Genomic DNA, 16436 nt, shown 5'->3' on the forward strand with positions numbered 1-16436 from the left:
GGCTTATCTGAACGAAGCCGAAGAACACCATCCCAACCGTGAAGCACGGGGGTGGCAGCATCATGTTGTGGGGATGCTTTGCTGCAAAAGGGACTGGTGCACTTCACAAAATAGATGGCATCATGAGGCAGGAAAATTCTATGGATATATTGAAGCAACATCTCAAGACATCAGTCAAGAAGTTAAAGCTTGGTCGCGAATGGGTCTTCCAAATGGACAATGACCCCAAGCATACTTCCAAAGTTGTTGTAAAATGGCTTCAGGACTACAAAGTCAAGGTATTGGAGCAGCCATCACAAAGCCCTGACCTCAATCCTATAGAAAATTTGTGGGCAGGACTGAAAAAACGTGTGCGAGCAAGGAGGCCTACAAACCTGACTCAGTTACATCAGTCAGCTCTGTCAGGAGGAATGGGCCAAATTCACCCAACTTATTGTGGGAAGTTTGTGGAAGGCTACCCAATACGTTAAACAATTTAAAGGCAATGCTACTAAATACTAATCGAGTGCATGTACATTTCTGACCCACTGGGAATATGATGAAAGAATAAAAGCTGAAATAAATCATTCTCTCTACTACTGTTCTGACATTTCACATTCTTAAAATAAAGTGGTGATCCTAACTGACCTAAGACAGGGATTTTTTACTATGATTAAATGTAAGCAATTGTTAAAACTGAGTTTAAATGTATTTGGCTAAGGTATATGTAAACTTCTGACTTCAACTGTAAGTATATTGACTTTTAGACTTTTACTTAATTAGTCTTTTACTGGGTGACTTTCACTTTTCACTTTTTGTCATCTACAAGACCCTGCTAGGTAAAGTCCCCCCTTATCTCAGCTCGCTGGTCACCATAGCATCTCCCACCTGTAGCACACGCTCCAGCAGGTATATCTCTCTAGTCACCCCCAAAACCAATTATTTCTTTGGCCGCCTCTCCTTCCAGTTCTCTGCTGCCAATGACTGGAACTACAAAAATCTCTGAAACTGGAAACACTTATCTCCCTCACTAGCTTTAAGCACCAACTGTCAGAGCAGCTCACAGATTACTGCACCTGTACATAGCCCACCTATAATTTAGCCCAAACAACTGCCTCTTTCCCAACTGTATTTAATTTATTTATTTATTTTGCTCCTTTGCACCCCATTATTTTTATTTCTACTTTGCACGTTCTTCCATTGCAAAACTACCATTCCAGTGTTTTACTTGCTATATTGTATTTACTTGGCCACCATGGCCTTTTTTGCCTTTACCTCCCTTCTCACCTCATTTGCTCACATTGTATATAGACTTGTTTATACTGTATTATTGACTGTATGTTTGTTTTACTCCATGTGTAACTCTGTGTCGTTGTATCTGTCGAACTGCTTTGCTTTATCTTGGCCAGGTCGAAATTGTAAATGAGAACAAACTTAAACATGCACCTTTTTTCAAAGCTGAATTGAAAACAGAATTTTTTTCTGAATTTAAAAGTAACTCAAGTAATTCAGTAATCATTTCGTTTTTCAAAAGTATCTGTAAGAGTAGCTTTGGAGAGGTTGTAGTGTATTCTTTCTGAGTAACTTGTCCAAAGATCCCCATTGGAATGTTCAAACAAGTTGGACAGGTAGCTTACAGTTAGTGTCAGGTCGCAGACGGTCTTGTGGCCTTGACAACCGCAAGAGGTAGCTAGTAAACCACACCCTTTACCACCAGCTGCAAAGGAGGATTATACATGAGATCAAAGTGATAGTTTTAACCATGTTTTGAAGCTCTCCAGTGTTTGTTTACAATTACATTGTTTACAACCAATGTAGTAAAACTAGTTTATATTTTGGGCTCTCATGGGTAACGCAGCTCATTTATAGGTTATATTTATAGGTTATATCCTTCAAGACTCAATGGCTAATTAACTTAAAAATCCAATAAGGAATCTAGCTAATCCCATTTAAGGGAACCCCTTTAGGCCTACCGGTAATTGCGCCACCCATATCGAGGCACAACTTCCCTAGCCTAAGAACTCCCATTTTACTTCAATTTATAGTGTCTACATTAAATACTGATTTTGTTAACATCATCTCAATAGGGAACCTTACTAAACATTCCACATCTGTTTTCATGTCACCAAATTGTGTTATATCTATCAGTTTTCTTCTACTGCTGGCTGCTATTCATTCACTGACAACTTTACTGGGTTGTATGGAAAGTTTTACAGTCTCGCAACCAGCAATGCCTGTCCAATGATAGCGTCGAGTGTGGGCTGCACCACTTCTAGGTGGGGTTTTTCATGTATATAAATATATGAGTGCATCTTCCCAAGGCCCATGCAATCTGTCTGAGAAGTTTCACCGTCCCTACCTTTGTCTAGCTGGTAAGATATCCCTTTTTTTCATTCAATAGACCTTCTCCAGGAAATTGAGCATCTCGACTTCCAATTCTAGGTAACAATCATTTGTTCAATTCTCTCCTTTTTAGGGACTTTGAAAGCATGTTTAGATGGGAAACTAACTTCCCAGCTGTATGAATACATTCTAAATGCAGTGTAACGTTCCCCTAGGGAACTCACGTCGCTCATATCAGATAGCCAGTGTGGCTGAGGCGTAGTTGTGATATTTCAGAATGATTTTTGATTCATTATTTTCTATAACGGATCCATATACCTCAGATCCTGTTATGTCTTGAAAAGCACTGTGAACTAACTGAGGAAAAGGTTCAAGTTTTGAGTGAGTTCTATCTACATGATTCCAGTTAGGCGTGGTCACCACCAGCTTTTTTGCCAACATTGTGAAATAGATCTTTGCACCTTCATAAATAAACATTTCTATTCAGTTGTTCTAGGAATATAATGGAATGATGATTAGCCGATATAAGCGGCAGCCTATCATAGGCAGAGACATTGTTTACTTTTGTGTTGGGGATGAGTCCATGAAATACAGTTTGACAAAATATATGCATGGTCTGGTACTGGTACTGTAGCATTCTGGCATCAAAGAATTAGCTTTTCAACTAAAATTATTTTATAAATTCAATAGACTTTGATGTCAATATAGAGGATATTATTAATACTGTACGGTGGTTATTAGGGCGGCAGGGTAGCCTAGTGGTTAGAGCGTTGGACTAGTAACCGGAAGGTAACTGGAAAGTTGCAAGTTCGAATCCCCGAGCTGACAAGGTACAAATCTGTCGTTCTGCCCCTGAACAGGCAGTTAACCCACTGTTCCTAGGCCGTCATTGAAAATAAGAATTTGTTCTTAACTGACTTGCCTAGTAAAATAAAGATAAAATAAAAATGACTGAATCCCCCTGTTTCTCTCTGCAGACCTGTGCCACCATGTCCTTCTTGCAGCAGACCGTCTATCTGGGCATGGCAGATGACTCGGTAGGGTTCTGTTCCACTTACTTGAGGGAAAGCCTCAATTCTTTTTCTTTCTTGTGGAATAACTTACCAGGCTGTGTTTGTACACTTGTAGCCAGTGATGTACAGTACTTTTGTAAATAAATAATAAAAAACGTTAAAGTACTCTAAGTATTTATGTAGGTTTTTGGGGTATCTTACTTTATAGATTTTTGGCAACTTTGACTTTTACTCCACTACATTCCTAAAGAAAATAATGTATTTTTTACTCCATACATTTTCCCTAGCAACCAAAAATGCTCGTTACATTTTGAATGCTTAGCAGGAAAGAATAATTGTCAAATTCGTGTACTTATCAAGAGAACATCCCTGGTCATCGCTACTGCCTCTGATCTGGTCGACTTACTAAACATAAATGTAAAAAAAAACAAGAAAGACATGCAGTCTGGTTTTCTTAATATAAGGAATTTTAAATTATTTAAACTTTTTGTTTTACTTTTGATTCTTAATTATATTTTAGCAATTACATTTACTTGTGATACTTAAGTATATTTAAAAACCAAAAACTTTTAGACTTTTACTCAAGTAGTATTTTACTGGATGACATTAACTTTTACTTGAGTCATTTTGACAATTGGGTACTTTTTGTAGCTGGATAAAGATTAGGGGAGGGCGGAGGACAGAGGAAGAGTGAGAGAAAAATAGACAGATGTTGAGGATAGCAACAGAGAGGGTCAAAGAGTCTGAGAAACAAACTGCACAATTCCTTCTCTTTCCCACTCTATCCCTATTCCTTGTATGGGATGTTTCTCCCTTTGCTTCTGAACTATTCTCTACATTTTGTGAAGGTATCCATTGATTCACTGCATGGCAGCTAAGTGAAATTGTTCTCTGTCTCAGACCCAACTCAATCAGGGCACTGTGACTCCCTACCCACATTTCAGTGCCGATGGGGATGCAGGCATCTTGGATAAGGCCATCAAGGCCAAAGGTGAGGTTGTCACACACACAGACACACACACACACAAATAATGTTTGAATGTGTTTCATAGCAGAGAAGCTTAGGTGAATAGAACTCACTCCGTGTGTAACATGAGGCAGCATAGAAGGATATTCAGAGGGAATGTGACCGTGTGTACATTTCCGGGTCCGTGTTTTCATTGTCTCTTGCTGGGGAGTAGTCAGAGCTGCCTAACCGTAAGCCCGGGGCCACACAGACACTTAACGTTCATAAAGAAATTGATAAGGGCTCATGGATTAGAGTATGCAACAACGTTTCTTATTGAACAAGTCCTTCCATCTCGTCTCTGTGACGTAGGTGTCGATGAGAACACCATCATTGATGTGCTGGTGAAGAGGAGCAACGCCCAGAGACAGCAGATCAAAGCTAGCTACCAAAAGGCTAGTGGCAAGGTAAGACGGGACACCCACTAGGTGCGTTTGGTTTAGCATGTGCGGATGGCGGCACATGGGTGGAATTCGCACTTTAGGACTAATGGAACAATGCAAAACGTGCAAACTCCAGCCACCTGGTGCACCTGGAAAGCTTAAACACACACTTGTGTATGACTGTGGAAGTGTGTATCAACCCTCTATCTGCAGCCTCTGGAGACTGCCCTGAAGTCGGCCCTAAATGGAGAGCTGGAGGATGTGGTTCTGGCACTGCTCAAAACGCCAGCCCAATATGATGCCCAACAGCTCAAACTGGCCATGAAGGTACACATTCACTCAGTCACTCACTCACTACTACTAAGAATATACAATACTACTTAGAATACAAACAAATGTGTATCTTTCCCTCCGTTCGGGTGGCCTAGAGACGGTAACAGATATAATACAAATAATTATAGAGTAATGATTACCTTCTAAAGAGGACGCTGGGATGACATCATCCTGTTTTCTTGTTCTGCTGTTTAGTCAGACCCACCCACTTCCTAACACCCTACCCATATTGACTCATTCTGCTTTATTATAGTGTTGTGTAATAACGGTGGGACTTTTAAAATGTGTGGGACTTTCTGTCTTCTTTATACAATGGGTGGAGCTGTTTTAATATGTGAGGAGACAGTAAGAAAAGTGGTGATGAGTACCTACTATACTTTTGGTTTAACGATACACAAGTCTGTGCATGTGCAGTGTGCGTGAGCCCAGCTAGCACATTTGGTTCCTTGGAAGTTCTGGGAACGTACGTTTTTGGTTTCCCATTGGTTCTGGGAACGAAGCCATAAGTTCCCTGACAGGTAAAATGGTTGCAGGGAGGTTCTGTGAATGTTGTTTTAAACATTCTGAGAACGGAAGTGAAAATGTGTCTTGTTCTGGGAACGTATATTTTTAGGTTGCAGGGAGGTTCTGGGAATGTTTAGAACTCCAAGCACTGACGGGACACATGGAAATTCATTTGCCTAAGCATTAATAACGCAAACACATTTATTTTTTATTTTGGCACAGTCAGTGAGATTTGAACCTTTGACCTTTTGATCTCTATCAATGGAATTATAATTTTAGTGAAGTTTCTTAAAATGTGCTGAGAATGTTTCAATGCCAAACAACTATCCAGCACCATTCCCAGAAAGTTATGGGAAGGTTGTAAGCAGAATAACCATGGGACAACCACGGTCTCACCAATCTCTAAGAAACATACAGTGTTCACAACGTTATGTGCTAGCTGGGAGGTGTCTGGCATAGTGGTAGACCTGTAGGTGCAGGTAGTGCCATGCTTCAGTCTGTTCTGTTCCATTTAGGTTATAATGAACATGGCCCAGCTCTTTATGTGTTTCTGTCATCCAATCATCCAATCCAATCCTTTTGTCTCAGCTTTATGACTGATGTGACCCATTTGTCCTTGTTGACCCTTTGACCCTCTCACCTATTTCTCTCAGGGATTGGGCACAGATGAGGATACTCTGATTGAGATTCTGGCCTCCAGGACCAATAAAGAGATCAAAGAGATAAAGAAAGCCTATCAGGAAGGTGTGTAATATGTGAATATGTATATGTAGACGTCCTGTACGTGATATGATAGTTACAACAAGACAATAATCATGGCTTTTTCTTGCTAGAATACAAAAACGAGCTGCAGAATGACATCAAGTCTGACACAGGCGGAGACTTCAGAAATGCTCTGCTCTCGCTCTGCAAGGTGTGTGTGTTTATTTATAGTTTCTTTAACCTCAGATGAATAGTATGGCACAATCAACCTCACTGCCCCCACTCTCTCCCTCACATACTGTAGGCTACTAGGAATGAGGACTTCATCGTGAACCAGGAACTTGCTGAAAGTGATGCCAAGGTATGGAGGAGAGCTAGAGTGTGTATTTGTGTGTGTCAGAATTTTTAAAGAAATCAACGTTTGACATTGGCACCGAGAGTCAATGTGTAATTGAATCCCTGTGTGTGTGATGCCTATGCCTACTCTATCAATCCATAGGCCCTATATGAGGCTGGAGAGAAGAAGAAGGGAACGGACTGCTCTGTCTTCATAGACATTCTGACCACCAGAAGTGCTCCTCAGCTCCGCCAAGGTGAATATGTGACAGCACAGCTCTATGTGAGCTAAATAAAAGTACAGACTCAGAGCTTCTGGTATATCATACACTGTAGTTTGACGAAACATGGAAAATTATGCTGCTAAACTTGTAAAACCACTTAGGAGACAGGTAGTAGAAATGCCCTTGCTAGAGTGCTCCTCTTTGTTTAAGCCCATTCAAAATCGTTCACACCCTTAGCCACACCTATTTAAGTATTCATATTGTAAACGCTGGTAAGTCAGCATGGCATTGTCTTCCAGAAACTAGTCTCGCTACTTAAACTTTCCCCCACTGAACTTTGTCGATAAATAGCACCTGCTCAATTGAGGGCAGAAATGTTGTTGAGAGTTGTAGCAACACTTTTGCAGTTGTCCATAGCTTTCCAAAAATCTGCAGTAGCAAAGATGATCTATATACTGACCAGTATATTAATGTGGATGCTACTGTGATTATAGATAATCATTAATTAATTGTGAACAATGATGAGTGAGAAAGTTAGAGGGATAAATATCATACCCCCCAAAAATGCTAACCTCCCATTATTGGTAATGGTGAGAGCAGGGCCGGCAAACGTGTGGCGAGCAGTCATTTTCCCCAGCACTTTTCAATTAGATGAGGCAGTGCTCTACCACGTTTGATTTTGTTAAAAAAAAATGTTTTAATGCAAATGTGTTTAAGTCAAGGACAAAATGTTTATTTGATTGACTTGCCTTGTCTGATAATTTGTCAACTCACACAATTAGTAGCCTATGTCCTTCTCATCAGAGTACTCCAGGTTATCGTGTGGGCTCACACCGTAGAACAGGGTTTCCCACACTCAGTCCCGGGGCCCCCCTGGTGCATGTTTTGGTCTTTGCCCTAACACTACACAGCTGATTCAAATAACCAACTCATCATCAAGATTTGATTATATTAATCAGCTGGGGTAAAAAAAAAAATGTCCACCCAAGGGAGGCCCCGGGACCGAGTTTGGGAAATCCTGCTGTAGAGCAATAGGATAAAGTAGCTTGCGCTCTGCTCACCCTGACCAAAGATTACACTTCCAGTGTAGCAGTTTTTTTTTTAAACGACTGCTTTTGCACAAAGACCCCATCACCTCCTCCCTGCCGACACACTTGACCTGACAGATCCACAGACAATGCAATCGCCATTGCACTGCACACTGCCCTCAAACACATAAACAAAATAAATGCATATCTGAGGCTGCTGTTCATCAGTTACAGCTGGGCCTTCAATACAATAGTGCACTCTAAGTTCATCACAAAACTCAAAACCCTGAGACTGAACTCCTTATTCAACTGGTTCCTGGACTTCCTGACAGGCCGCCCCAGGTGGTGAAGATAGGCAACATTACCTCCACCCCACTGATCCGCAACACGAGGGGCCCCTCAAGGGTTCGTCCTCAGTCCCCACCTGTACTCCATGTATACCCACGACTGCGTGGCCTCACACCGTTCCAACTCCATCACCAAGTTCGCAGACGGCATGACAGTAGCAGGCCTGATTACCAACAACGACGAGACAGCCTAGGACGTAGGCACCCTGACGGTATGGTGCCAGGTAAACATCCTCTCCCTCAACATCAGCAAAACAAAGTAACTGATTGCAGTATACACATCTCCAATGAGCTGAAATGGTCATATCCACACGGACATCGAGGTGAAAAGGCACAGCAGCGACTCTTCAATCTCAGGAGGCAGAATATATTAGGCATTTGCCCGAGGGCCCTTACAGTCTCTTACAGGAGCACCATCGGGAGCATACGGTCAGGCTGCATCATGGCCGGGTACGGCAACTCCACCGCCACTGACTGCAAGGTTCTACAGAGGGTGGTACGCTCAGCCGAACGTACAATTGAGTGCTTATTGACTGCCATCCAGGAGACCTACAACACCAGGTGTTGCAGGAAGGCCAAGAAGATCATCAAGGACCTCAGACAAGCAAGCCACAGCCTGTTCTCCCCGCTTCCATTACTCAGACAGTATAGGAGTATTATGATAAAAACTGTCGGACCGACCAATAGCTTCTACCCCCAGACCATCAGGCTGCTGAATAGTCACTAGGCAGCTACCTGCTCCCCCTCCTGCCCCTTTGCAGCTCCCCTACGAATATTCTACCCCACCCCCCCAACGAACATTTACGTACGCTCAAGAATTTCACTGTACACTACGATTACATCTGTGACCCTGTGCATGTGACTAATAAACTCATCTAATCTATTCATCGTAAAATAATCTTTAGGCATGTCCATTTTTTGGGACCCATACCTTTTTGATTATTTAACAAGTATTAGCTAAAATCTCCTTATTTGAGCAATAGAAAAAAATATAAGCACCCACCAAATGATTATCATTATTTAATTACACACACACACACACACACACACACACACACTTATTTCTCAACAACTGTTAATTACATTGTAGCCCTATCTATAGGGTTATTTATTTTTGTCATCACTTAGACACTGATGAATACTACTACAATCTAGATGTGCGTGTGTTTTCCCTTTTTCGTACACTGCACGTGCAACCACAAATGATTTGATACTGTTTGAACATTTCAAGTACAATCTCTCTTTCTCTCTCTCAGCGTTTGAGAAGTACTTCAAGTACAGTAAGGTGGATGTGACAAAGGCTATCGACCTGGAACTGAAGGGAGACATTGAGAACTGTCTGACTGCCGTAGGTGAGATGTCACTGCCAGGACCAAGCCTATAATGTTCCAATGTCTTTTATATCATCTGTGCATCACCCTCAATCCATGTCTTCTGCTGTATCACACTCTTCACTGGGCATCAGTCCTATAACATTACACTATGTCCTTCCTTTTCCTCATGCAGAAAAAGGCCACACTGTGAGCAAATTAACATTTATCTCTCAAGACTAAAATAATAATAACTTTTTAAATAGATGGGATGGCACATTATCCAAGGCAAATTCACTATACCACAACTCCTGCAATGCACTGGTCACCTCATGGCCATTCCGATACCCTTGCGACATCTTTGGGGAATGCTGCCTCTTGTCTATGCTGCTCTATGATGTCATCTGACTGGTTTTGATATCTGTCTTTCAGTGAAGTGTGCTGGAAGCAAGCCTGCTTTCTTTGCTGAGAGACTCAACTTGGCCATGAAGGTGTGTTTACTGTTAAACATACTTACAGTATGTTTTATGTGCCAGATAAGAGTTTGCCCTGGGTCGTGTTCATTAGGGTATGCAACAGAAAATGTTTTTAAAATGAAAATAAGTGTTGCTTATCAGACAAATCCAAGGACCTGTTACAGTCCATTTTCTACCTAAAGAAAACGACCCTGTTTTAAGATGTGACAATCTACAGAAGAACATGCAAATACTGTACAAGAAAGCACAAACAGATCTCGGTTCAAGCTAAGGAATTTGCACCATCTGGTTATAAATCTTCAGTTTGTGTGCCTGTGCCATACCCCAGGGTAAAGGAACCAGGACCAAGAATCTGACCCATGTCATGGTGAGCCGTTCTGAAGTGGACATGGCCCGGATCAAACAGGAGTACAAGAAGACGTTTGGGAAAACCCTCTACCAGGATATTCTGGTGAGCAAACATCTCAAAGTAGAAATAAAAAAAGAAAATAAACAAGGAACTGTTTCCCCGACCCAGATTAAGCATAGTACTAAATTTAAAAGCTATTTCAACAGATCCTCCATTGAGAATGAGTTTAAATCCAGGACTAGGCTTAATCGGGGTCCAGAGTTTTAAGGACATGCATCAGATTGTACGAAGTATTCAGATTTCTGTGTCCAATCTGAGATAGGACAGAAGACTGACCATGTGTGAAATGGGAAAATATGGCATCTGAAAAATAATATATGTTTATATTTTGTAGAGTAACTCTTATTTTATTTTTACATATTTTATTCAACCTTTATTTAACTAGGCAAGTCAGTTAAGAACAAATTCTTATTTACAATGACAGCATACACCGGGCAAACCCAGACGATGCTGGGCCAATTGTGCGCCGCCCTATGGGACTCTCAATCCCGGCCAGTTGTGATACAACCTCTTGTCTCTTACACCCTTAGAATGACACCAATGGCGACTATGAGAAGATCCTACTGGCCTTGTGTGGAAGTGACAGCTAACTTTCTCTCCTCTCTCACCTAGCAAGAATGGCATTCACACCATTTTAGAAAACTGTACATGATGAAACATTCCCCTCCAATGCCTCAATGTGCACTTCCCAAAATGCAAAATATAATGGTTCATGACAACTATCTGAAATGACAGTCCTGATGTATTTTCGCTAAATGCTAACAGCAATAAGCACAGTTAGCATGTTAAGCAGCATTGCATAATTTAGCCTAGCTTCAGCAGACTTGGTGATCTATTCCATAGTGCAATATATCACACACTTAACCATTTGCGTGCCAAGAATATACAGTGGCATTGTACCCTGGTTGAATAACTGGTCCTTTGTGAAAATAAAGCTTTTTATGTGGATCCAAATTGTCTGAATTTGACTGTGTATATATTTTTCATTCTAAAAAACGTATGTTTATTATTAGTATAATTTTTTTGCAATTTAGCCTGTAGCCTGTCTATGAAAGTTATAATTTGATAATCACCCACCGAGAATGTACAACCTCAGACCATGTCATAAGTTACATTTACAACACTGTAAAACACAGACATTGTGTAATACAAATGAGATTAATCTCACTCTAGAATTTAGATGTAATTATTTGTATTAGGTCTGTAATATTCATATGTGTAAACATACTGAATTGTAATGGGATGCATTTTACCACCATATCATACTGTGCTATGATTGGTTAAGACCACCCAAATGGTTAGATCATGGTCAGTTTGATCCTGGTTTGTGAGACGTGAACATGCCAGTTATAGCTAGCTAATAAAGAGCTACGTTAAGAAATATATTGTAGTCCTGCATTTTATTATTTTGTACAAAGTGTGCAAAACAAGACAGGGTCTACAGTAGCAAGACGTAATTTGGAAGGATGGTCACGTGAGACTACAATTACATGTAGGCCATTCTTGAAGACAGAGTAGAATACACGTTTTGAACAAACAACTGACTTCTTAATCTTACTAACATAAGCCTAATTCAAATTCCAACATAAAACTATGGAACCATCTCAGAGGCAAAAATGTACGAAAATGTGTGTTTTTTCGGACCTGGGTGGTCTAATCAATAACACATTGCTAACCATGTAAGTAAATTACATTCAAACTTGTGAATTTCAAAACAGTAGGCCTACATTCTCACGGTCATGGAAGAATTCCGTGTCATGAACCACAGATATAGTACAGTTTTGATTAGGCCTAAACAGAGAAAGATGTGTGAGTCTTGATTAAACTGAAAAACCCTTGTGGTTTGCTGGAAAAAAATGATGTCCATTGTGGTATGGGTCAGATTGACCCACACAGTTTAAACACACTCAAGAAGAGTCAAAGAATCACGTAAAAACAGCCAATACTTTATTTTGTCTTGTCAGACCTTTCAGAAATAAGAAATACAAGAACATTTGATTTAAAAAACTCCATATTTAATAACTTTTTGTAAAAAATATTTCCTTTCTCACAAACAAGCATTTTCTGGAGCTCATTTTTGAATGTCTGCCAGAGATCTGCTGTTCTCACACTGAGAAGGAGAAGTTTGGGAAAGCTTCCTTTCTCCCAAAGGTAATAATAAAAGTGCAACCAGAACCAGTAAATAAAAAACAAACATCAAAGACACTTGTTTATTTTGGGCCTGTGCAAATATCTAGACAGATGAAAGCCTCCGGGTCAAAATGACCCACAACATCATGTTTGTATACAAAATCTACACAGACATTTCACAATCAAATCAAATGTATTTATATAGTCCTTCTTACATCAGCTGATATCTCAAAGTGCTGTACAGAAACCCAGCCTAAAACCCTAATCAGCAAGCAATGCAGGACTAGAAGCACGGTGCCTATGGAAAAACTCCTTAGAAAGGCCAGAACCTAGGAAGAAACCTAGAGAGGAACCAGGCTAGTCCTCTTCTGGCTGTGCCAGGTGGAGATTATAACAGAACATGGCCAAGATGTTCAAAGATGACCAGCAGGGTCAAATAATAATAATCACAGTGGTTGTCGAGGGTGCAACAGGTCAGCACCTCAGGAGTAAATGACATTTGGCTTTTCATAGCCGATCATTCAGAGTATCTCTACTGCTCCTGCTGTCTCTAGAGAGTTGAAAACAGCAGGTCTGGGACAGGTAGCACGTCCGGTGAACAGGTCAGGGTTCCATAGCCGCAGGCAGAACAGTTGAAAGAAAGAATACTTAAATTCACACAGGACACCGGGTAAGACAGGAGAAATACTCCAGATATAACAGACTGACCCTAGCCCCCCGAAACATAAACTACTGCAGCATAAATAATGGAGGCTGAGACAGAAGAGGTCGGGAGACACTGTGGCCCCATCCGACAATACCCCCAGACAGGGCAAAACAGGCAGGATATAACCCCACCCACTTTGCCAAAGCACAGCCCCCACACCACTAGAGGGATATCTTCAACCATCAACTTACCATCCTGAGACAAGGCCGAGTATAGCCCACAAAGATCTCCGCCACGGCACAACCAAAGTGGGGCGTCAAAGTAATTCATAGCGCTTTATTATGAAGTAGACTACTGAGGTATTTAAGAAATAAGTTGTTTCATCTAACATGCATGATTATAGATATTTTCATGTGTAACCTAATCCAGTGAATGTAAAGCATTTTGGGTTGACAATTAGACTAAAGTTGCTATATTTCACAGTCAAAATATAACTTTTTTTTTAAAGTCAGGGTTGGGTAGGTTACTTTTAAAAAGTAATCTGTTAGTTACTAGTTACATGTCTAAAACTGTATTCAGTAACGTAACTTTTGGATTACATAAACTCAGTAACGTAATCTGATTACTTTGTTACTTTTTGATTATTTCACCCATAAAACAAGAAAATAAAGATGACCAATTAAACAACATTTATTGCAGGATGTTTGAGCCACATTAAAAGACATCACAAAACATTGTGACACAAATGTATTTAAGCCCTCTATACCTGCCTCTATTCTTCATCCTTCATCCTGATCTTGTCCATTTATATAGATTAATTAATAAGAATTTGTTCTTAATTGACTTGCCTAGTTAAATAAAGGTTAAAAAAATAAAAAATAATGTACACCTGTCTAAAAATGTGGGCACAAACACAATGTGTAGGACAAAGGATACATGTTAAAACTAGTCATATTTGTTCTTAACTGACTTGCCTAGTTAAATAAAGGTTAAATAAATACATAAGTAAGGGCTTAAGTAACACAGCAGCATGGATGATGCTAAACACTTATCCCAAGAGACACCAGTACAAAAATAAAAATGTATGCACCCACTACTGTAAGTTGTTCTGGATAAGAACATCTGAGAAATAACAACAATTTGAAATAGAAATATGAAGAAAACAGTGTAATCACACATTTAGTCCACCAAGTAGTTAAAAAAAATGTTTAAGCAAAAAAAGTGCTGTTTTGTGCAATAAACCCAAATATCAGACATGGCATTTCAGTAGGCCTATTCTGAAGCTAGCCTACTCAGATGATTGAAGGCAGAAATTGCTTTTGTATTGTAGCAAGAGGAGATGCTCTAGATGAGCATCAGACATCCTGTTTCACAGATTGATAAACAGGTTTCCACCATAGCTGAAAAGGCGCTCAACTGGGGCACAGGAGGGCAGTGTCGTGTTGTACTTCAGAAACAAGTTCCGGACTGTAGGGAACGATTTCAAGGAGTCCAAAGACTTGTCTTTGAGGAACTTCCTCACCTCATCCTCTGCAATGCCACTGGCCCTTGTCGTTGCAACTCTGAACACCAAAACAATGTCTTCTGAGTCATCAGACTTGTTCTGTGCTCCCTCATCAACCTCTTCAGAGTGTATTCTCCATAGAAGCTGCTTCTTGAACTAATGTGCTCCACATCTCTCTCTTTCAAGGGTTGAGCGGTATTTTCTCTGAGAGCTTAGACTTCAAGCTTAGTATTGTTGGGATAAGAAAGCCAGGAAAACACTTATCTCCCAGAAGAAGATCAATAGAGGATGCGAGTGGCTGTAGGACTGTACAAGCCAAAGAATCTGACTTCCTCTCCAAGGTCTCCTCCTCGATCCAGTGTCATGTCATAACGATGAAGCTTCTGTTATGGGCAGACCAGATATCTGCTGTGGTGCAGACGGATTTTACGGTCTGGAGTTTGGTAGAGAGAGCTTCTTTCATGGAGTCAAATTCCTATTCAATTCATTCCATCAAACTTTTTCTGCACATTACTTTTCTCCCACCACTGATTCCTTCTACTAGCTTGCAGAATGAAGGCACCTCTACTAGTGAAAAGGGTTGCATATCGTCTATGATTAAGTAAAATACCAGGTGATTAACCTGGCTTTGTGAGGTGTGTGGTCCTCTTGGTTGTAGTTTTGCCTGTTTCAATAATGTACAAGGGGTCCCTTTTTGGCCATTGTAGATGGCTGTGCATCTCTGCACTCCTCCATGTCATCTGTGGAGTGAGCACCTTGTTATTGTGTTAATTAAGGATTGTACTTTTACCCAACGTTTGTCCACCATCTTGAAACATATGTTTCACTTTCTATAGCCTACCCCGGTCTAAAAAACACAGGGCTGGGGTTGGAACATGTAACCACTCACACATGGACAAAGTTGTGGATGCAAGGATGTCTATGGTGGTTCATATTGTTTATCTAGAAATACTCAAATAAAAAACAATGGAGTATTATACTTTTAGTTACGGACACTCTTACTGACAGTTGTGGCTGCTTTGTGTGATGTATTGTTGTCTCTACCTTCTTGCCCCTTGTGCTGTTGTCTGTGCCCATTCATGTTTGTACCATGTTGTGCTGCTGCCATGTTGTTGTCATGTTGTGTTGCTACCATGCTGTGTCATGTGTTGCTGCCATGCTATGTTGTTGTCTTAGGTCTCTCTTTAGGTAGTGTTGTCTCTCTTGTCGTGATCTGTGTTTTCTCCTATATATTTTTAAATCACAGCCCCTTCCCCGCAGGAGGCAGTTTGCCTTGTGGTAGGCCTTCATTGTAAATAATAATTTGTTCTTAACTGACTTGCCTAGTTAAATAAAGGTTAAATACTTTTTTTTTTTTTTTTTTAAATACCAGCATTTACTTGGGTTGAAAAAACAATTGAACAGCAGGCAAACTGCAGCGTGTCTAAATTGATTTGGGTGAAACCATAGCTAGTTAACTAACCCTGACAGTAAACACCCTATGCTGGGTTACGGGGTGCAACTAGCTTTCAAAATGTTTTTCAAACTTTTGATTTAGCTAGCTAGGCTATGTAGCCCAGTGAATCTTACCCAACTATCTACAACTGATTTCTTAGTTCAAATAGATTTAATTTGCAAAATTGTTAACAAATTAGCACAATAGCATACTTGCTATGATATCTTGCTAACGTTAAGTGAGCAGCATACCACATAGTGTAGGAGAGTTGGCAAGCAAATTAGCTAACAGACTAGTTAGCTAGAAATCTGACTAACTAGTCAGCTAA

At 40.4% G+C, this 16436-nt stretch overlaps 1 protein-coding gene across 1 annotated transcript; it reads left to right on the top strand.

The window, feature by feature from the left end:
* Positions 1–2253: 2253 nt before the first annotated feature.
* Positions 2254–11341, top strand: LOC115111372 (annexin A1-like). Its single transcript, XM_029637357.2, has 13 exons — positions 2254–2351; positions 3300–3359; positions 4236–4326; positions 4654–4748; positions 4938–5051; positions 6215–6305; positions 6395–6474; positions 6568–6624; positions 6763–6856; positions 9455–9550; positions 9941–9999; positions 10313–10435; positions 10924–11341. The coding sequence occupies exons 2-13, from the start codon at positions 3312–3314 to the stop codon at positions 10981–10983; spliced, it is 1008 nt and encodes a 335-aa protein (XP_029493217.1). The 5' UTR covers positions 2254–2351; positions 3300–3311; the 3' UTR covers positions 10984–11341.
* Positions 11342–16436: the final 5095 nt, after the last annotated feature.

The sequence above is a fragment of the Oncorhynchus nerka genome, linkage group LG27 (genome assembly GCF_034236695.1).
Source record: "Oncorhynchus nerka isolate Pitt River linkage group LG27, Oner_Uvic_2.0, whole genome shotgun sequence".
Taxonomy (NCBI): domain Eukaryota; kingdom Metazoa; phylum Chordata; class Actinopteri; order Salmoniformes; family Salmonidae; genus Oncorhynchus; species Oncorhynchus nerka.

Coding starts and splice junctions, on each gene's coding strand:
- LOC115111372 (XM_029637357.2), top strand. CDS start 3,312: ATGTCCTTCTTGCAGCAGACCGTCTATCTGGGCATGGCAGATGACTCG. Junction 6,625..6,762: donor TTGCTGAAAGTGATGCCAAG/GTATGGAGGAGA, acceptor ATCAATCCATAG/GCCCTATATGAGGCTGGAGA. Junction 10,000..10,312: donor GACTCAACTTGGCCATGAAG/GTGTGTTTACTG, acceptor GCCATACCCCAG/GGTAAAGGAACCAGGACCAA.